The sequence below is a fragment of the Podarcis bocagei genome, assembly GCF_964188305.1.
Source record: "Podarcis bocagei genome assembly, chromosome: 1".
Classification (NCBI taxonomy): Eukaryota; Metazoa; Chordata; class Lepidosauria; order Squamata; family Lacertidae; genus Podarcis; species Podarcis bocagei.
In genome coordinates this window covers 100070435-100091941 of record NC_138125.1, presented here as the reverse complement: position 1 = coordinate 100091941, position 21507 = coordinate 100070435, and the positions used below count along the sequence as shown (strand labels likewise).

General features: G+C 40.9%; 1 protein-coding gene across 5 annotated transcripts in view; it reads left to right on the top strand.

The window, feature by feature from the left end:
• Positions 1 to 21507, top strand: part of ZRANB3 (zinc finger RANBP2-type containing 3) — a 43904-nt gene that overhangs the window by 5859 nt on the left and 16538 nt on the right. For all 5 annotated transcript variants that reach the window (XM_081199553.1, XM_081199554.1, XM_081199552.1 and 2 more), the window contains exons 3-11: positions 7793 to 7811; positions 10787 to 10965; positions 11751 to 11982; positions 13571 to 13656; positions 15623 to 15794; positions 17298 to 17426; positions 18124 to 18243; positions 18445 to 18564; positions 20028 to 20207. In XM_081199553.1, the coding sequence (XP_081055679.1) occupies positions 7793 to 7811; positions 10787 to 10965; positions 11751 to 11982; positions 13571 to 13656; positions 15623 to 15794; positions 17298 to 17426; positions 18124 to 18243; positions 18445 to 18564; positions 20028 to 20207 (1237 nt within the window). The remainder of the gene's footprint in view (positions 1 to 7792; positions 7812 to 10786; positions 10966 to 11750; positions 11983 to 13570; positions 13657 to 15622; positions 15795 to 17297; positions 17427 to 18123; positions 18244 to 18444; positions 18565 to 20027; positions 20208 to 21507) is intronic.

Genomic DNA, 21507 nt, shown 5'->3' with positions numbered 1-21507 from the left:
CTATCTTAAACACGGAACTGTCAATCCCTTTTAGGAGTGGGGAAACTAACCTAAGTAGTTACAATGGCTCCAATATATTTTCTGAATGTTATACTGAATTTCTAGACCTGAATCATTAAGTAGTTGAAGCTGAACCCAAAAGCTTATGGTATTCTTCAAGTATTTAGAATAGTAATTATTTGTGCATGTAGGGGAGGAAAAAGAATCAGGAGGTGCAGGGAATTAGGACAACACAAGTCTTTATGACTGGGTGCCAATAGCATTTATAAGCAAATATAAAATGAATTTTTTATCCATAGGATGAAGAGTAGAAAAAGGTAACATAATGACTATTCAAGACAATCATCAATCTAGTTAAATTGCTTTGTACATGTTACAGACTACCCTTGAACATAGCCACCTGGAATGTCAGAGAGAAGCTGCCCCTTGGCCTCTTCCCCAAATGCACTTGTCTTCTGTTAAAGGGTTTTCCAGCATGCACCCACCCCCTACACACATGCTTGCAGCTTGAAATGTGTTGTCCAGGAAATGTTTGGCCGCTTGATTATCAGTTGGCTGGCATTTCCCCCCAGCTATAAGTTAATTCGCTTTTCACTGGTTAACATGTAAGGGTTGGTGTTTTGTTTAGAATTGGCTTGATCTGGACTACAACTCCCATCATCCCTGACCACTGGTCCTCCTAGCTATGGATGGTGGGAGTTGTAGTCCAACAACATTGGAGGACCCAAGATTGAGAAAGGCTGCTCCAAAGGCTCAATAGTCTTTTTTACCATTCAACACTTTTGCCTCCTGATGGAAGTTTGACACAGGCTTTTTGTGAATGGAAAAGTACTTCACATAATTGTCAACGTGATGCCACTCATTGGGACCATTTTAACTTAACATTCCATGCACAAGTCATCTGAGGCTCTATTTTTGGTGAAGTACCCTAATTCTTGCAAGACAAGTCATCTTTGTTACAGATACAGGACCGCACAGTTGTGTTTAATGATATACACATTTTTTTAAACGCACCAGGCTCACATTCCTTAAATAACCCCTGTATGAGAGAAATGTTAATGCTAAAGTCTTGGCTTGTGAGTAGGATGCAAATTATATGCTAGAGTGTTACATAAAACTGATTCACATGAGTGGGTGAAAATCTGGAACTCCAAACTGAGGGGAAACAGCACTCTTCCTCGATACAGTCTGTTCTGTTAGGAAGTGTGAGTCCTGTTCGTAAAAGGAAGCAGGGGACTCTTTGGTACTAAAGCCAGTTTGCTTTTGTTATTTATCCTTTTGTTTTTCGAAAACATAAGAAAAGCCTGCTAGATCAGACCAGTTGCCCGTTTAGTCTAGCATCCTGTTCTTACAGTTGCCAACCACATGCCCACGGGAAGCCCACGAGCAGGACCAGAGTGCAGCAACACTTTCTCCCCCTGTGGTTTCCAGCAACTGGTATTCAGAAGTATAGTGGAGCTAGAACATAGGCATTAGAGTTATTAGCTGTTGATACCTTTATCTTCCATGGATGTATCTAATCCTCTTTCAAAGCCATTCACTGCCTCTCGTGTGAGCAAAATCCATAGTTAAATTACCCACTGCGTGAAGATTTACTTTCTTTCGCCTGTCCAGCATTCAGCTGCATCGGATGTCCGTGAGTTCTAGTGTTATAGAGAGGGAGAAAAGCTATTCTCTGCCCTCTTTCTCCATACTGTGCATAATTTCATGTTACCTCTTACGTTTCCCCTAAACCAAAAATCCCCAAATCTTGTAACCTTTCCTTCATAGGGCAGGTGCTTCATTCCCTTTATCATTTTGGTTGCCCTTTTTCTGAATCCTTTTCAGCCCTACAATACTCTTTTTGAGAGGAGGCAACCCAAACTCTTCACTGTCCCAACTGCAGCCACTCTGTAGGTTTGTTATAATGGCATTATATCAGCAATTTTATTTTCACTTCTTTTCCTAATGATCTCTACCGTGGGATTTGCATTTTTCACAGCTGCCAGCCACTGGCTTGACATCTTTATCAAGCTGTCCACTTCAACCCCAAAGTCTCGTTCCTGGTCGGCCGCCCACGAGCGTATTTGTGAAATTAGGAGTTTTTGTCCAACCTGCATCAGTTTACCCTTGTTTATTTTGAATTGCGCTTCCCATTTTACTGCCGATTCACTCAGTTTGGAGAGATCCTGCTGGAGCTCTTTGCAGACCTGTTTTGGTTTTAGCCACCCTGAACAATTGCATATCAGTTTGGATAGGCTGTTGGGGGGCTGCTGTGGGAAATAAGATTCTGCCAGCCCCATTATGCACACACAACTCTACAGTCTATCCAGTGCCTTGCCTGCCACTGCTCAGCTTTATGGCCAAGTGGAGTCTTGAACCAAGGTTTCCCCTTGAAAGTCTCAACACCCAAACTTTATTACTACATTTCCTGTGTTTCCTTTTACTCATTGCAATGCTGATAGTGTCAGCGCCACAGATGAGTAGTTCTTTCATATTGTAGGTGCACTTTCAATCTATTTCTGGACTATACTTTAAAGCAACTTTCACCTTCTCCAAGAAGATTTTTGTGTGCCCCTCTCTGCCTTTGGTCTTATTTTACAACTGCTTATACTGTACAGTATTACTTGTTTCAAAGCGCCTAAATCGACTAGGCGCTATATATAAAGCAAACTAAAATGCACTAGCTTGCCCTTAGGCTTACATTTTAAGCAAGATGAGACATGGAAGGAAAATGGTGGTAAATAGTTAAAATGATATTGAATAAATATTGAAATTAAATGACTTTTTAAAAAGAAATTCACAGCGATGCTAAGTAGCATAATTCCCTTTATTTTATTTTTCAAAGCGTAGTAGTAGTAGTAGTAGTAGTAACATTCCTATCCTGCCCATTCACTATGTAACCCTGTGGGATGGGGAGCCTATGGCTCTCCAGATGTTGCTGGACTCAAATTCCCACCGGCCACAGCCAGCGTGGCCAATGATCAGGGGGGATGGGAGTTGTAGTCCGATGACATATGGAGGGCCAAAGCTTCCTCATAATTGGGTTAGGTTGAGCTCAAATCATTTTATGAGCTTCATGACTGAGTGGGATTTATAACTTTTCTATTTTAGATAGCTTACTGTAAATTAAAATAACATATATTCTTTTAGTGTGGGATGGGGAACAATTGCTTTCCCTGCCTTTACCTTGGAGTTCAAAAAGGACAAGTATCTAATTCACTTCTGTTAGGTTACAAGAGGCATTCGTATATTTTTACACTTACAGGTGGAATCAACTTGGGATCAGGATAGCATCTAGGGTGTTTTATTTTTATTACTTAGTCTCCAGGTAAACTATTGGCCATGGTGTTCTCTTAGCAGTTGCATTCAAGAGGGGAAGAATCTAGGACACAGAGTATTATTCTTACTCTCTTTATGACATATTTTGTCCTTGTGAGCTGAGTTTAGAGCCTGAAATGAAATGGAATGCCTTATCCCCCTCAAATTAGCATTCTTGGATATAGCTGTCATATAGCTGTCGTGAGCAGATGGTATGTGAATGATCTAGTCTCAATTGGGTAACTACCAGTTAAAAGGAAATGACTAATTGAACTTCAAAGAACAAGTTGTCCTGCTCGCTGCAGTCAAAATATGTGACAGAAATCAGATTTGTGCCTCAAATTTTTTATCTGAAGATTGCTTCGGAAGTACATAACCTTTCTGTTGGCGTAGGCAGCGTGCTCTAATTTCATTAACTCAGGAAGCAGTGAGGAAAAGCATATAACTAACAGGGCTTGGGGTGCGGGACTCTGGATTTTCTTATTAGGATAAGGAATATGATTTTGAATTACTGTATCTTAACCATAGGGAGATTTCTTTTTGTGGCCTACGTAATCGCTTCATTCTGCCCACAGTGGCAGATGGAATAGTTAAGTAGACATGATACTATCAAGTATGTGATAATTATATGTTTCTCTACAAAGAATGTGGTAGTTTTCTTTTTAGATGTCACTATCACGGCATGGGGACACCAGCTTTTTAAAAGCAGTATATAATGGGCTAAAAATGTTATTGTACTTATAAGCAGATCTACCTTCCTGCTGGTTTTCTGGAGCCTAACCGAAACCTCAGTGTTTAGGTTCTTTTTAGAAACCCCTAAAGAGGTGTAGGTGGGTGTTTGGAAGCTGTGATTATTTTTTGTTAAATTGCTGCTGGTTTTCTGTGCTTTACGCTGTTGTAAGCCATGTTGACTACAGTGGTACCTCGGGTTACATACACTTCAGGTTACAGGCTTTGCTAACCCAGAAATAGTACCTTGGGTTAAGAACTTTGCTTCAGGATGAGAACAGAAATCATGTTCTGGCAGTAGCAGGAGGCCCCATCAGCTAAAGTGGTGCTTCAGGTTAAGAACAGTTTCAGGTTAAGAATGGACCTCCGGAACGAATTAAGCACTTAACCTGAGGTACCACTGTATTTTCTACAAAAAGATGGCATGTAAACGTTTCAATTTATTACTTTATTAACAACATTTATTAACAACAATAGCACCGCTCTCTGGGCACCTTAAAGTACCTGAAAAAAATTAAAATATCTCAACCACCCACAAATAAATAAAATTGCAGATTTAAACAGAATGTAATAGATTTTTTTGAAATAAGAGATTTTGAAAGGTCACAGACACCACAAAGAAGCAGCTGGGCAAGCTTCTCTGGAGGTAGAATTCCACAACCAGGGTGCTACCACCTCTCCCTAGAAACCAACTGATATGCCTCAAATGGCAGAGGCATTCAGAAAAGGGCATTCTAAGATGTTTTCAGGCTCCAGGTGGTTAGATATCAAAGGAGGGGGACTTTGAGGTAACCTAGTACAAGGCTTTAAGTGTCAAAACCAGCATTTCTTTTGGGCCTGTAATCAAGCAAGCAGCCAGCACAGATCATGAAGCAGTGGCATACTGTGTCAAAATCATCCAGCTGCAGTGAACTATCTAGCAGACTTACCCTGGATTTGCTGAAGTTTCCAAACCATGTTCGAGGGCAAACTCACATGCAACGCATTGGAATAATTCAGCGATGTGAATGAGTGGTTGTTATGTGAACCCTTGGTACATGTATCATTTGTGGTGTTTATTTAAATACCTTTACATCACAACAGCTGCACAACTCTTAAGCACCTCAGCTGTCTGATCTGACAAAAAAGGTAAAGGTAGAGGGTTTGTTATCAACAAACCAATTCAGACACTTCTCTCCAAATTTCTGCCCAATAATGTCTAGTAGCCTCACGCATGTTGCTCAGAGCAAAGCTGAAGGACCCATAACAGAAGTCTTTTTTTTATAAATTTTTTTATTGCGTTTCTTTCCATAGGTTGACAGATTAATTTACATAGCAACATGCAAGAAACATTTTTTATATATGAAAAAAAATAGAAAAGAAAAGAAAAAGTTGAATATCTTTCACAACGTCCTTCAACAACTCACTTTCTTTTGGACCTCCTCACATCCTCTCAACATTGCATTCATTATTCTAGCCAATTCAGCAATTTGTTATCTTGTTTCACATCTTATTGTACCTTTGAATTTATTATGTTGCCAATTTCAGAAGTTTGTAATTTAATTTTGACACTTTTAATAAACATAATATTTTTGTTTCTAATTTATCTCGTTTTGTCGTCATAACTTACTTTATCATTTACTTAAGTAAATTGCAGAAGCATAACGTTTCTTAATCGTGCACAATCTTAACATTCAAACAACTTATAGTATTTTTGCAGATAGTCCTTAAATTTTTTCCAGTCCTCCTCCATTGTTTCTTCGCTCAGATCTCGGATTCTGCCAGTCATTTCTGCCAACTCCATGTAGTCCATCAGCTGCGTCTGCCAGTCCTCCAATGTGGGTAAATCTGGTGTCTTCCAGAACTTTGCAATAAGAATCCTTGCTGCTGTGGTTGCATACATAAACAAGGTTCTATCCTTCTTTGGCACCTTCCGGTCCACCATGCCCAGAAGAAAGGCCTCTGGTTTCTTGGGAAAGGTATATTTAAATACCTTTTTCAACTCATTATATATCGTTTCCCAGAAGGCCTTTACTTTCGGGCAGGTCCACCAGAGGTGAAAGAATGTCCCTTCTGCCTCCTTACATTTCCAACACTTATTATCGGACAGGTGATATATTTTGGCCAACTTGACTGGGGTCATGTACCACCGGTATACCATTTTCATAATGTTCTCTTTCAAGGCACTACATGCCGTGAATTTCATACCGGTGTTCCATAACCTTTCCCAGTCCTCAGACATAATGTTATGTCCTACATCCTGTGCCCATTTTATCATAGCAGATTTAACTGTCTCATCCTGTGTGTTCCATTTAAGCAGCAAGTCATACATTCTCGAAAGTACCTTAGTCTTTGGTTCTAGTAACTCCGTCTCCAGTTTCGATTTCTCCGTCTGGAAACCCACTTTTTTATCCATTTTAAATACCTCTTGAATTTGAGCGTAATGTAACCAATCTTGCACCTTACTTTTTAGTTTGTCCTGGCTTTGGAGCTTCCAAACCCATAACAGAAGTCTTGGTGGTTGTTTTTTAAGTGATGAATAATCACCCAGTACCACTCTGGATTTTCATGCAAAGAGTGAGCATACGCCACCTCAATTCCATGGTATCTCAGACTAAAGTTAAATTTGAGTTGCCAAACCACCTTGAAGAAAAGCATCATCACCACAGGCAGAGTTTATGCCTTGTTTTCTCTCGAAGCAGTCTGCATTTTCTTGGCCCATCAGTTTTACAAAGCAGCATTCCAGTGCCACTACAGCACTGTAAATAACTTTCCTGTGCCACCACTGTCCAAAGAGTGTCCAAAACACTGCCTGAAGAACAAACTTATGCTGCAGCCAGTTAACTTTAAGCATGAACTGAGCACCACCTGCATGGTAGCCAGTGCTGTCAAATGGATGAGAAAGTCTAGATAAGGGAGCAGCATTGCATGCCAGAGGTCCACATGCAGTTCTTCATTTTAACTGAATTCGTGACAGTTCTCAGAACTGTTTTTCGTTGCTTCTGCTCCATGGACCTGCAGTTCTCCATCAAAAACCATGCGACAAATGTGTCAATTCACCTACATAAATGTGGCTTCTAAGTAATACAGGACCTATTTGATCTTTCTCTGTGTATCACTTAGCTTCTTTTTTGAGCTGGTGGAAGGCTCTTTGCCACAGTATAGACATTTGTGAACAGAATAGGGTAGGAGGGGGAAATTGGCAAATCCCCCCCCCCCAAAATCTGCTTCATACCTTTGGGGGACCATTTAGAACAGTTTGGGATTAAGAAGAGGAGAAATATCAAACACCACCTCCCTCCCCACACATTTCACTTTGTGTGTCCTCCACCAAATAAAGAGCTACAGTACACAAGGAGTCCTCATTGAATTTCTAGTCCAATACCTTAACTGCTCAGCCACCACATTTGAAAACGTCCTGGTGTATATGTAGTTGTGAGTTCTTTTAAAAGTTGAACCAAGAGCTTAGAGGACATGTTTAGTGGGACTTTCCCCCTTCTTTTCTCCCAACAGCCCCCCTTGCCATATCAGAAAAGGCCATGTGGTTTTCCCTGCAGTGTAGTTATGGCTGGGACTTATTTGCTGTTCAAGAGTTTAAAGCCCATGGAATTACTTGCATTACTTAGATCCTAATCAATATTAGCATTAAACAGTGTTGAAGAGAAATTGTTGGGAGTTTTATATCGTGGAAAACAAACGTGTTAGCAAACTGTATAGAATGCATGCTTTATTCAGTTAAAGTTCTGGGTTACCTTCTAATTTTTATTTTTATTTTCACCTCTAGGTGTATGATTGCAGATGAGGTAAGTGGCTCTTTAGCCATTCAGTCTATTCTGTAACTGCTTACTTTGGATTAAACTAGTGCGCAACTGTGCATATCTTTTTTCTATAACCTATTTAGATATTTGTAAATCTCTTTGAAATGATTCATGGGGAGCAATTCGTAAATAATAAAATAATGTGTACTTAAAAGATTAATTAAAAGGATAATTTCCCCATACAGATACTTGGTGCAAATGTAAACTTTAAAGTAGTGACAATCAAAATGGGACTTACTAATCAACTTATTGAACATGTGGAACAATGAAGTCAACCTCAAGTAATATGTTTTCATAGACCGAAGTGCCTCTCAGTTTTGCTGAAAGGTGAATTTGATATTCAGCGAATATTTTTCAGCGAGTTAGATGTAGAAAAGTGTAGCTAAACACTGCTTACACAATGTGACCTGTTCACTCACTCCATCCTCTTGCCCCCACTCCCAGTCCTTGGGAAAGTGCCTGTAACAGCCAGGAATGGAGTGTGAGGGCATCAGCTATAATGGGAGAGGAGAACTGGGCAGCCTTGCACAAACCTAAGTGCCTTCCCCTTACGAAAGGGAACTCCAAATCTTAGCCTATGCCATGCTATCTAAATAGCTATAATGCTAGCATTATCGTTCTTCAAACTGTGTGTATGTGTGAAAGAAAGATTTCTTAGTAAGTAACTTTAGAACTGAGTTGGGACAAACAATAACCTTATCTCCTGATTTTAATTACCAGTGTTCGTTGTTAGTTCAAGTTAACTTCCCCTTTAATTGAAAACTCCAACTGAATGGCGAAATGCTCATGCATTTATTCATTTTCAGTCAATTACCAGCTTCACGATTATGTTACCTTTTAATTTGAGAGAAGCAAGTGTCTCAGTGTGAAGAAGCAACATAACAAAGGGTAGCTATTTAAGACTACAGTCATAAGCACATTTCAGGAAAGTAAGTTTCCTTAAAGTCAGTGGGTTATATTTGTAAGGCAGGCTGCAATCTTCTGCATACTTACCTGGACTCAGTGGAAACAGACATAGAATTGGGCTATCTTCAGTATATTAATACTCAAAACGTACAAGTTTATTCTTGTATGTGTTATGAAGAAACGATGATAAATTCACATAAACAAGTGTTGAGTGGAACCCGAAGATAATGTGCTGGTTGTTGCTAAAACACTATCTGTATACGAATATAATGCAATTTACTATTTGGTGGAATGAATTCCAAAACTGCAACTCTTTACTCAAATTGTCCTTTGGATTTCAAAGACAGAATTTTTAATGATGGAATTTATAAGATGAAGATGAAGTCAGATTAACTTAGCTTGTACACTTAAGATTTCCCTAGATAGTGAGGGTAGACAGCCCACAGAATCAGGATGATTTCAGAGGAAAAAACTACCTTTGCACAACTATTCTGGGATCTTCTACACACTTCAGTGTGTTATAGGGAGATTTATTTATTTAAAGTACTTCTTAACTGCCCATCATCATACAAACGTGAATAAAAACTAGTTCATATGCAACAAATATAGATACAGTTGTACCTTGGCTCCCAAACGCCTTGGGGGTCTAACATTTTGGCTCCTGAACGAACAAAAACCGGAAGTGAGTGTTCCAGTTTTTGAACATTTTTCGGAAGCCAAATGTCTGATGGGGCTTCCATGGCTTCCAATTGGCTACAGGACCTTCCTGCAACCAATCAGAAGCCATGCTTTGGAAGTCAAACATTTCAGAATTTGAATGTTTCGGAAGTCGAACGGACTTCCAGAACAGATTCTAGTAGTAGATAGGTAGCCGTGTTGGTCTGCCATAGTCAAAATAAAAAAATTCCTTCCAGTAGCACCTTAAAGACCAACTAAGTTAGTTCTTGGTATGAGCTTTCGTGTGCATGCACACTTCTTCAGATATCTGAAGGTATCTGAAGAAGTGTGCATGCACACGAAAGCTCATACCAAGAACTAACTTAGAACAGATTCTGTTCGACTTCCAAGGTATGACTGTACAGTTTTAAAACAACAAAGTTTTTTTAAAAAAGACAAGCTAATGCTGCAAAATCTAAAAAGCAGAGTAGGGCAAACAAAATCATCTGTGATCTAAAATACCTGGGCAATCTGGAAAGTCGCAACCTGACAGGAAAGCTTGTGTTGGCCTCACCTGGTGTGTTTCCTCAGGAACGTAGCATGAGAAACTGCCTTATACCAAGTCAGACCATTGGTCCATTTAGTTCAGTATTGTCTATATACTAACTGATAGCTGCTCTCCAGGGTTTCTGGCATGGGACACCCCAGTCCTAACTGAAGATGCCAGGGATTGAAACTGCAACCATCTGAATGCAAAGCAGATGCTCTACCGCTGTGCCATGGCCCTTTCGCTTGGCATGCTAAAGGCAGGGTGCCACCACAGAAAAGGCCCTCTCCTTTGTGGAAACATGTTTTCCTTTACTAAAGAGTGTGTCTGAAGATCTTAGGGCAGAAGATCTTAAGACATAAGCAAGCTGGTATGGGAATAAGAATTTTATTTCCACATCCAAGGGACCATGATTATTCTGTGGGATCAGCGTAAAAAATCATGTGAATTCAAAATGATGTGTTTTAGTTCTTCCTGATCTAGCATCCTGATCCATGGAAAAATAAGTATATGAGTATTGGAGGGGGGTGTTCCATGTGTGTTGCGAGGGAGAATGAGGTATATTTTGTAGGTTTGTATATCTGTGGATATGTGAGTATGGGGGCTTTATGTCTACCCTTCTCCTTCTAATGTCCTTAACTGAGCAGGTGTTGGAAGTGATTATCTTAGTCTCCTCAAAATGCACTTAAGTTGAGTAATACATTTTGGAGGTTCTAAGGTGGCTGCCATCTGCAAATGAAAAATGTAAACCGCTGATAGGACTTTCTCTAGGTAAACCACTGATAAGGGTGTTCCCTGCTTTCATACAATTAAGCTTTTCTTCTTTTTATTTCAATTTGTTGTGACTTAGATGGGCTTGGGGAAGACGATTCAAGCAATAGCTATAACTTACTACTACAAAAATGAATGGCCTCTGTTAATAGTGGTACCCTCCTCTCTGAGGTACCCTTGGGTTGATGAGATGGAGAAATGGATCCCAGAACTTTCTCCAGAGGATATCGTCATTATTCAGAATAAAACTGACACCTGGTAAGTGGCGTGCTATCAGTCGCATTGCTTTGCCATCCAAACAGTAGTTCTGAAGCACTTAAGATGGTGGGTTTTTTGCCGTACTTACAAATCTACTTCCATTGTTAAGAGCGTGCTGGTCTGGTTTGGACATCTCACTAAGCCATGATTTAGTCCAACATGCAGAAGCTGTAATGAACCTGAGCAAGCCCTCCTGCCCATTTCTGGCATGCTTGGAAGGAGAACTTTAGCAGCCTTTTGTTTTGCTTCCACTGAATCTTGGCTTGTTGCTCACACACCAGGCATCGTCGTTTAGTTTCAAAGCAAATCAACTTCAAACCATGCATTCTGAAGCTGCCTTGTTAAACTAGTCATTGTGTGATGTGTGAACACAATTTCTGTGTGTTTGAATATCCATAAGCACAGCTTTACTTCCTTTACTTGTGACAGCTATTGGTTCAGTATCTACTATTATCCTCTATATTATGAGTGAAGTACCTCAACTTTCTCTGATGTTTCTTTTTCTGAATTAATTAATATAAATAAAATACTTTCAAATGCTCAAACATTTTTGAAAGCAAAACACGCCGGGGTTAATTGAAGTACAAAACAAGAGCGGTATTAAATTCTATTGCATCTTTTGCCAGTCTTCTTTTGGCAACCTAAAACTTCTGTGCTGTATCCAGCAGAGTAAACACAAGCTAGATAAATATAAATTAACAGAATTCAGCTAGTTTGCCATTTACCTTTACAGCAATCCATTTATAACTTGATGAATGTATGTTTTGCTCTCTCCTTTTTCCTAGGAGAATACCTACGAGCAAAGTCACTGTTCTGGGTTATGGCTTGCTAACTTCAGATGCAAAGACTTTAACCGAAGCTCTGTACAAACAGAATTTCAAAGTGGTGGTAGTTGATGAATCACACTACATGAAATCCAGAAATGCATCTCGCAGCAACATTTTGTTACCTATTGTACAGAATGCCACTCGGGCCATTCTCCTCACTGGAACTCCTGCGTTGGGAAGACCTGAAGAGGTTCTGAATATCACTATGTGATGCCTGGTTCACATATCACAGCCAAGCCATGCTAGGCCACTGGGAATATACTTTGAGCGTGTGTCTCTTCCCCTCATACTGGGTTCCTTATCTCACTTTATGGCAACCCTAAGTTGCCATGGTGTCTGCTTTCCAATTATATGGTTTGCAGCATCCGTAGTTAGTCTGATTAGGATGACTCGGCAAACTGTAGGGGCCACAAACAGGGACGCAGACTTATAAAAAATATTGGGGGGGGGCCCGGGAAAGCTCATGAATAATAAATAAGCTCATGAATATGCAAATAAAGTGGCGCCGCCTCCTCGTGAGCGAATAGGGGAGAGCGTGCTGCGCCTATTAATCAGCTCCGGAACAGCTGATATGCGGGAAACGTGGGGCTAGCCGGAGAAGAGAGGGCTGGCTGGGAGGTGTGGCCGGTCGGGATTCCCCTGTTCTCGCGGGGGCTGAAACCGCCAGGAGGAAGGAAATCCCCCCCGGCAGTGCCTTGGCAGTGGCGGTGGTGCTGCGAAGCAGCGAGGCAGGAGCCCCCGCCCCCGTGGATTCCCTAATCTCGCGGGGGATGGCCGGGGCTCTCCGACTAGGGCGCGCGGCTGGCTGGCTGGCTGGCGAGGGAGCAGGTGGGGACGGCGGCGGCGCTCTGCTGGAAGGGCGCCCGAGATTATTGGGGGGGCTGAGCCCCCCCAAAAAATTTTTTGAGGGGGCTCGAGCCCCCTCAGGCCCCATGGAGTCGGCGACTATGGCCACAAACCAAACCAGGAAGAGGGGACAAGAAATTGGGGGGAAAAGGAAGGGGAGGTAACACAGGCATCCAAAGCACATTCCTGACTTGCTATGACATCTGAACTGGGCATAAAAGTGAAATAATTTTATTTATTTTATTTAACATTATATATCTAGAGAGAGAGCACTTAATCATCAAAACCTCTAAGCAGTTTACAAAATAGTATAAAATATGCATTATAAATACAAATAAAATATACATAGTTTCTTCCTTTATATTGTACAGTGTAATTCAAATTATTCTGTGTATCTGAAGAAGTGTGCATGCACACGAAAGCTCATACCAAGAACTAACTTAGTTGGTCTTTAAGGTGCTACTGGAAGGAATTTTTTTATTTTGTCTGTAGTTTAATACATTTTTTGTACTGCTTACCATAAGGATTATGCAGAGCACATTTTTGGAACTATGGGTATGATACACTTGGGCTGGAGTAGATGAGCATAATTCCCTCTCAGTAGAGAAATGGTGGAATATTGCTGTGGTAGAAAGCATTTAAGACTACATAAGCAGTAAGGTGATAAAACAAAGAAGCCATTTTATTGAATTTGAAAAAAAAATAACCATTTGGTATAAGCCGTTAGACAATTCCTAGACTATGCAGCTGTAGCCAGGGCAAGGCATCTAATTTTGTGCTGGTGATGTTACAGGGGCTACTTGGAAGTTGCCCATGACTGTGATGCAATTTTCGGAATGGTGCTGGTTATGCACATAGAAGCAGAATGAGTGTCTTTCAGATTTTGAGGAAATTGTCATCTTAATAAAGTCCGCTTACGATGGTTTTTACAGCTTTTCATGCAACTTGAAGCGATTTGTCCACGAAAATTTGGCACATGGACTGAATATGCAAAAAAGTATTGCGACGCACATTTCAGGTACTAGTATTTCAGCAACTTTTACTTCCCTATTGATGTTTGTTTTTCCCCTCTTGATCATTTTACTGATTTAATTGCTTGAGATTGTGATGGACAACCTTTTTCTGTAGAGGCTCTAAATCTTCAAGAAGTAAACTTTCAGGGACTATGTAACTGTGGTTGATTGGGCAAACCGCTTTTCTCTCCTTCTGCCTCTCCCCCTTTCCTCGTCTTCTCCCCTTTCTAACTGCAAGAAATTGGGCTGAGCTGTGGTTTAAGATTTCATGTCTGTGTTCTATATTTATTCTTCATGGGCTGGATTCAACTAACCCATTGTGTGAGCAGAAGCCAGCGAAAGGACTCTCACTAGTGCATCAGTGTTCCCCACCACCACCACCACATGGCCCCTGAACTTCCCCCAAATCCATTCTGAAACCAGAACAGTAGAAGGGGAGGAGAAGGGAGATAGTTCCATCTGGCAAGCAAAAATCTTTGTGTCTCCTTAGCACTACTTTGAATACTATCCCAAGGTTTTATTTATGAACTGTCCAGATGGCTTGTTGTTAATGGGTGGTGCAGTAATCTTACAAGTAAGGGGAATAATAATAATAATAATTCATTATTTGTACCCCGCCCATCTGGCTGGGTCCCCCAGCCACTCTGGGCGGCTTCCACAGAAACCAAAAATACAGTAAAATCACACATTAAAAACTTCCCTGAACAGGGAAGTAATAGCTCACCATTTTCTGGGTTAGGATGCATTATAAGCTCAAGGGTTTTTTTGCATGCACACCAAATCTTTCCCCATGTTTCTTCATGCTGAGTCTCACATTGGGGGGTCCCCTTGTGAGGCTGTTTAAGGTGCTGGTTTTGACCTTTAAAGCCCTATGCGGCCTAGGACCCACATACCTACGGGACCACCTCTCCTGGTATGCCCCACGGAGGACCTTAAGGTCCACAAATGACAACACCTTGGAGGTCCCAAGTCGCAAGGTGGTTAGATTGGTCACCACTAGGGCCAGGGCCTTTTCAGTACTGGCCCCGACTTGGTGGAACGCTCTGTCACAAGAGACTAGGGTGCTGCGGCCCTTGACATCTTTCCGCAGGGCCTGCAAGACAAAGCTGTTCTGCTTGGCCTTTGGTTTGGACTCAGTCTGACCCTTATGTCTTCCCTCCCCTTACGGTTTTGATCTATGGGCTACTTTTAAAATGAGATTGCATTTTAACCTGTATTTTATATTGCCCCCCCCATTATGTTTCTGTTGTAATTTTACTGGTGTTAGCCACCCTGAACCCAGCTCTGGACGGGGAGGGCGGGGTATAATTATTATTATCATTATTATTATTATTATTATTATTATTATTATTATTATTATGAGGAATGTTTTGCTTATGACAGGACTGAGAAACTCTATGAGTGCATTTTGGCTTGCCACACAGAATGACTCCTCCCGCCCACCCAAACATGCTCTTCCAATCCTGTTAGGGCCAATTTGTTGGGGCGGGGTGGAGGGCAGGGAAGGCCCTGTTGCACAAGAGGAAGTTTTTGCTCAGGGCTTCCACTGACAGGACCAATTAGTTGAACCCTCTTTTCTTGAACCAGCTTTGGCTTTGCTACAAGAACTGAATCCACACACAAAAAGGAACACATAATTTGTTTCAAACGTCATACTATCATTTTGTTACCTAATTTATGAAGGAATTTGGTTCAGCATGTTTAGGGAAGTTTTTTTATGTTTTATCGTGTTTTTAATCTGTTGGGAGTTTTTACTACTAAATTTTGTGTTTCTGCAACTTGATTAAGAGATCAGCAACATTGTGGCTGCAACAGATCACTGAGATACCCCTTTATATGGTTTGCTCTTTTTGCAGAGGTGTGGAATGCTGATCAAATAGACTTGTGTGCTGCTTCTTTGTAAAATCAAATGCTAACTAATGTTGATTTAAATTAAGTGTCCTATTTTTCACTGCTCTTTAATTGCTCCAGATTCTTTGGTAAAAGACGACAGTGGGACTGCAGAGGAGCTTCAAATTTAGATGAACTGCACCATTTGCTAAGTGATATAATGATTAGGCGTCTGAAAAATGAAGTTTTAACTCAGTTGCCACCTAAAATCAGACAACGGATTTCTTTTGATCTTCCCCAAACTGCTTCTACGGTAAACCAGTGTACTATTAGCTGTGTGATGGTGGTGATTCATTTTTATGGTTTTAAGTGTTGTGTGTAGTATACACACAGAATTACCTCGCTCTGAAAACTCTCGTCGTGTGACTTGACTATATTTTTTTAGCAGTTCTATTCAGTGCAACCCTATTCAAGAACCTCAGCCTGTGTGGTTAAAAAACTAGGTTCACCCAAGTATATAACTCAATGATTTCAGTGTCTCCCTGACAACTTTAATAAAACTAAGTACAGCTGAACTCTTCAGGAACTTAACAGTACCTTTTAGAAGTAGCGTTTAACCTCTCTTTCAGCGGTTACTGAAAGAAGCAGTAACCAATAACTCCTATGAAAACAGTATCACTTTTTGCTAGTGGTGATATTCAGTTATTTATTAAAAAAGGGTTTAGAAGTCTTGTTTTGCATTTATTGCCATAATTCTAGGAGAACACTCTCTTCCTGCCTGGAACTTTTGTTTGAATACTTTAGCAAGTTGGAAAGCATACTTTTATACACAGTTAAGTCCCAGTATGAACTTTGTGTAAGATTTAGTAGTAATGGGCACTGTCCAGATAACCATGGGTAGCGTCCAGTGCAGGGCTAAGTGGGAAATGTACATGAGGACTGAGATCCACTTACATAATGGGAGTTCTCTCCATGCCCACCTCCCCCCTCCCACTGCACCTGTTCTGGGGGTTCCTTCTACCCCACAGAGCAGATTTAGGTGCCTGTGGAGGAGGGAAGAGAGGGCAGGAAAGTCCTTCTGTGCAAGCAGACCTTGTTCCACACACAACAACAACAACAAAAACAACAACAACTTAGTTGAATACTGCCACAAGGAACTGATGCATGCTCAGTGCAGCTTTCAACACATTTTAAGAACCAAGAATCCCACTAGGTAATTTCAAAGGTACTTTGAGACACGGCACAAGGAGAATTCATGGTCTTCTCACTTGGTGCCAACAGCTACTAAAGTCAGAGTTTATTCATTTAAAATAGCGTTATGACTAATGGTCTGAAACAATGACAATTGCTATATTTTAAATAAGTAGCACAGTAAGTTGCACCAAATTAATAAGCACAACAGTGAAATGTTTCGTTATATTTGCAAAGGCATTAAAGTAAGGTGCTGTAAAAGTATGGCCCTGAGATCAATGTGCTTCACTGTTTTTGATTTCTTCACCAGCTTTCAGTTCTTTTTGAGCCTTGAAGAAGGGGTGTTTTTAGCCATTGATATATGACTGAAACAGAATGAGCTGTAAATTCTTTTTATTTTGATATTTTTGTCCCGAGCTTGTCTTAGGCTTCTATTCTTGGCAGCAACATGCGACTGACCTACCTCTGCACTAGCATTCCTCTGTGAAGAAGCTGGCATCTTTAGGGACTGTTGTTTTTCTCTTTTCTTCTCGGTAGCAAAAGTAGGGCATGATTCAGAGAAACAGTAATTGTTTTGCCCTTTCACATTTTTTGCCTCTAAATATTGCCATTCCCTCCTGTACAGGAATTAAATGCTAGCTTTGAAGAGTGGGAGAAATTAATGAGAGCTTCAAATTTAGATTCTGCGGAAAGTGACTTTTTCCAGGTGATGAGCCTAATTACAAGCATGTTCAAGCAGACTGCCATTGCCAAGGTAATCTTGACATGTCTTGCCATTTTAAACATTTATTTAAAGAATTGTACTGCCTTTTCCTATATATACAAATCTGTCAGTCCATTTGTTAAATTGTCTCTTCCTGTATGTTCCTGAAAATGATAGCAGCCCAGTATAAAGTGATTTTTCTGTCACTGTATTTTGTCTTGTATCAAACTATCATGGCAGGCATGGGGGGTGAACCCACTCAGTAGGGGGTCCTGGCCCACTCAAAACATTGAGGGAGCCCATTGAGGGAGGCTTGGCCCCCAGGAGTTGGCGTGCATGATTCCCACAAAACCAATCCTGAAGGTCAGGCATCCTCAGGAATAGAATGGGATGTGGCCCAGCTGATAGATCTGGGATTCAGCAGAGATAGTTATCCCCTTTGCACAAGCAGAAGTGTCTTTCCATTCTCACAGTCTGCCTTCAGATACAGCCCTTAGTGGAACTACACTAATGATGATGATGATGATGTTGATGTGCCAGTAAGATATATCTGTAAGATAACGTGGTGCATAGATTGGCTTTTTGCTTGCTTGGCACACTTCCGATAATGGATATTGTTCAAACCGAGAGAGGAAATTAACCTTGTATGCTAATGTAGTTTTCTCTTTTACATCAACACAAATTACTTTGTTTTATCCTTTTAACTGTTTTATTACAACAAAATTCCAAGGTTCTTTGTATGTTTTAGGCAGGAGCAGTACAGGATTACATCAAAATGCTGCTTCAGAATGACAAACTGAAGTTTCTAGTCTTTGCTCATCACTTAAGCATGCTTCAGGCATGTACAGAGGCAGTGATAGAAAGCAAGGTAAGCGTGGCTTATTTTCTTCCACTGCTTTTTAAGGATCTTACTATCAAGCTCTAAACCAGTATGCATTCTTTTTGGTGCTTGCTTTAAAAGAATGCTTGCTTTTTAAAAAGTCTTCGTTTGTCGCATATTGGTTGTTCATATGCAAAGAAAAGGGTTTCCTTTAACTTCGGGTAATGCTTTGGTTTTCTTACTTCACAGGCTCGATATATTCGAATAGATGGAAGCGTACCTTCAGCAGAAAGAATCAGCCTTGTCAATCAGTTTCAGAAGGACCCAGATACTAGGGTGGCCATTTTGAGCATTCTGGCTGCTGGCCAGGTAAGGACTAACAATATACAGGATACAACTTGTGAGTTACTGCTTATGGCATTTGAACTGTTAATCTGTATTGCCACTGACTTCTTTTTTTAAAAACCCTATGGGGCACACTGTAAGGCAAAGAGCTTGGTCAGTGAATTGAAAGGTGTCACAGAGACCACTTTGTGTGTGAGAAATTCCAGATGAAACTGCTGAATTAAAGCACCATGTAGAGTTGTACAGTAATATCACCTCTGGTCATTATGCTGATGTTACGCAACAGTTGGGGGGGTTGTGATCCTGCAGCAATTAACGTAGCAAGTCGGTATAACTAAGGAAAAAGTTAACCAGTTTCTCCCATGGCCTAACCCTGAACAATAACCCGTTCCTATGTTTTGTTATGGTGTCGTTTCTGACTCCATCAGCATAGGTCAAAGGAGTTCCGTAAATGTAGCATCTCATGACTTGCTCTTCAGTATATACCAATAGACGTAAGAATTTTAAGATACGGTATTGGAAATACACGAACATTCCTATTCTGTTCCCTCAAAAGTCAGTTTCAGCATTCAGGCCTATATTTAACGAAATGGTTATATAGTTCCCAACAGCTTGTTTGCTTTTCCCAGCTTGGTCTCTGCGGTGGACAGTAGTTTGCTGTAACATGGCTGCCACCACAATAAAAGAACAAATGCATTGTCCCCACACTTGTTTAGGACACATGTCTGCGAACTAATTTTCTGTGTTCAGGGGAATAAACCCTTATGGAACCCACGTGACTGGGGGGGATTTAGCTCAAGCATAAGAGGGACTGTCCCTGCTGTGAGTCTAGCACAGCTGGCCCAGAAACGAGTGCATTTACAAAAAATATATACATGCTTAATTTAAGGACATCAGTCTAAGTAGCAGGGTGCCTGCATAAGGATGGAGCAACTGAGATAAGAGGATTTCCAGAAGCCGGTTTTATTGATAAGGTAGAACAAAAGAAAAATCCATGATTACTACTGAAGGCTGTTGAGAGGAGAAGGGAGAAGTTCAGAGGAGGGATGAGAAGTGAGATGGCAGTGAGCCCAAACAGTGATGGTTTGGCATTTGCAGGGTAAGGGTGAGTCTGAAAGTGGTGGGAGATGGCAGGAGAGAAAGCAAGGGCGGGAGGAAGTTACGCCTTTCTATGATCTACCTGAAACTTAAAGGGACCTTAGTGTCAGGCTGTGGCAAGGTTTTGCTGGAAGGGAGGAGTGCAAGGTGGGAGGTGGCCGCCAAGTTGGGAGTTCCTAAACCCAGGCAGGCAGTGGGCGCCAGCAGTAACTGGAAATGCAATTTGTCACAATTCCTTAAACCATGTTGGCTAACCATTTTCAGACTTAACTGAGCCTTCTGAGCCCAAGGCATTACGTGAGGACTCTCTGGCAAAAGCATTAAATACCTTTCCCTTTAGTCGACTCTGCTTTCCAAGCTGGAGCCTTCATTTTTGTCTTTTTTTGTAGGGATTAACCTTTACTGCTGCCACTCATGTGGTTTTTGCTGAACTATACTGGGATCCTGGACACATAAAGCAAGCCGAAGACAGGGCGCATCGGATTGGACAGTGCAGTTCTGTGAATATCCATTACCTTATCGCAAATGGGACACTGGACCCTCTTATGTGGGGAATGTTGAATCGCAAGGTATGTTTTCGCACTTAAACATCGGCAGACCTCACCGTCCAAAGCACGGCTCTAAGATACCGACTATAGTACCTTCCTTACATTGTGAGTGCACTTACACCTAAGAACCCTATTTTCTAGATTGTCCCCTACCCTAATTCCTCCTTCCCTAGTCACTTCATATGTTCTTGGGAGGAGGCATGACTCTGTATCTGAAGAAAAGGTCAATAAATGATAGAATTTAAAATTCCTTTGGCTACAGAATTAAAAAGAGTTTGTGTGTATTTTTTAAGCAGGTTTTTAAAAAACAAACAGGTAAGACAGTTGAGAATGTCCTGTTAATAAAGTTTGTGTGTTTATAAAGCATTAGTACCAAAGCTAAAACTTCCTCAAAACCATTTTAAGTCTAAATATATTGGGTAGCATGTGGGAAGTAAAGCCAAAAATCTAGCTTTGATGACTAAAAGGTGAATTTGAAAACAAGATGAACCGAACCATTAAGAAGAATTTAAGACTGACAAGTAGTTTTGTATCCGTAAACCTGACTCAGCAGAGAAGGCAGAGAAGACACATCACACTTCTTAGAGGTACCAGTACACACAATAAGTTTAAATGAAATTTTGCTACTCATTTTTTACCTATTTATACCTTGCTTCTATGCATATACTTCTGAAGTGGTTCAGTTTTAAAACCACCATATAAATATCACCACTAAAAGACATAGCCAGTGACGCTTTCTAAAATTCACTTTACAAAAGCCCGTTTCAACAAGTCAGCAACAGATATTATCTATAGCCTGTGCTCCCCTTTGATCTGTTTATGGCTGACAGAAGGACTTCTAAAGCACAGTGTCTGGAAGCCTCCTAAAACCTGGAACGTGAGCTAGTCCTGCTAGTCCTTCTTGTGTACAGAGCGCCATAAATACTGGGAAGGCTGTCAGCCTTGTAGCCATCTGCCCTGTACTTCAGATGGCAGAGAAATCCACAACAGGATTCCCTCAGGTAAACTTAAAGCAGGTGTGGGGAACCTTTGACCCTCCAGATGTTGCTCAACTACTTGGCCATGGGCAACGCCCGTCGCCCCCAAGCAAGCATGGCCAATGGCAGTAAGATAGATAGCAGTAAATAATAAAATACTATTTATTTTAAGACATGTTATTTGTTGTAATACAATTTATTTAGTTCACATAACCAGGGGGCATAGGGCATGCAGTCTGGTTGGAATCTTCACCTTTGGAAATGTAATTGCTTATTTTAGGCGGTTGATGATGAACCGAATGGGTTGGGTAGCAACCCTCGTCACGTGACAGAGGCAGGAGAGC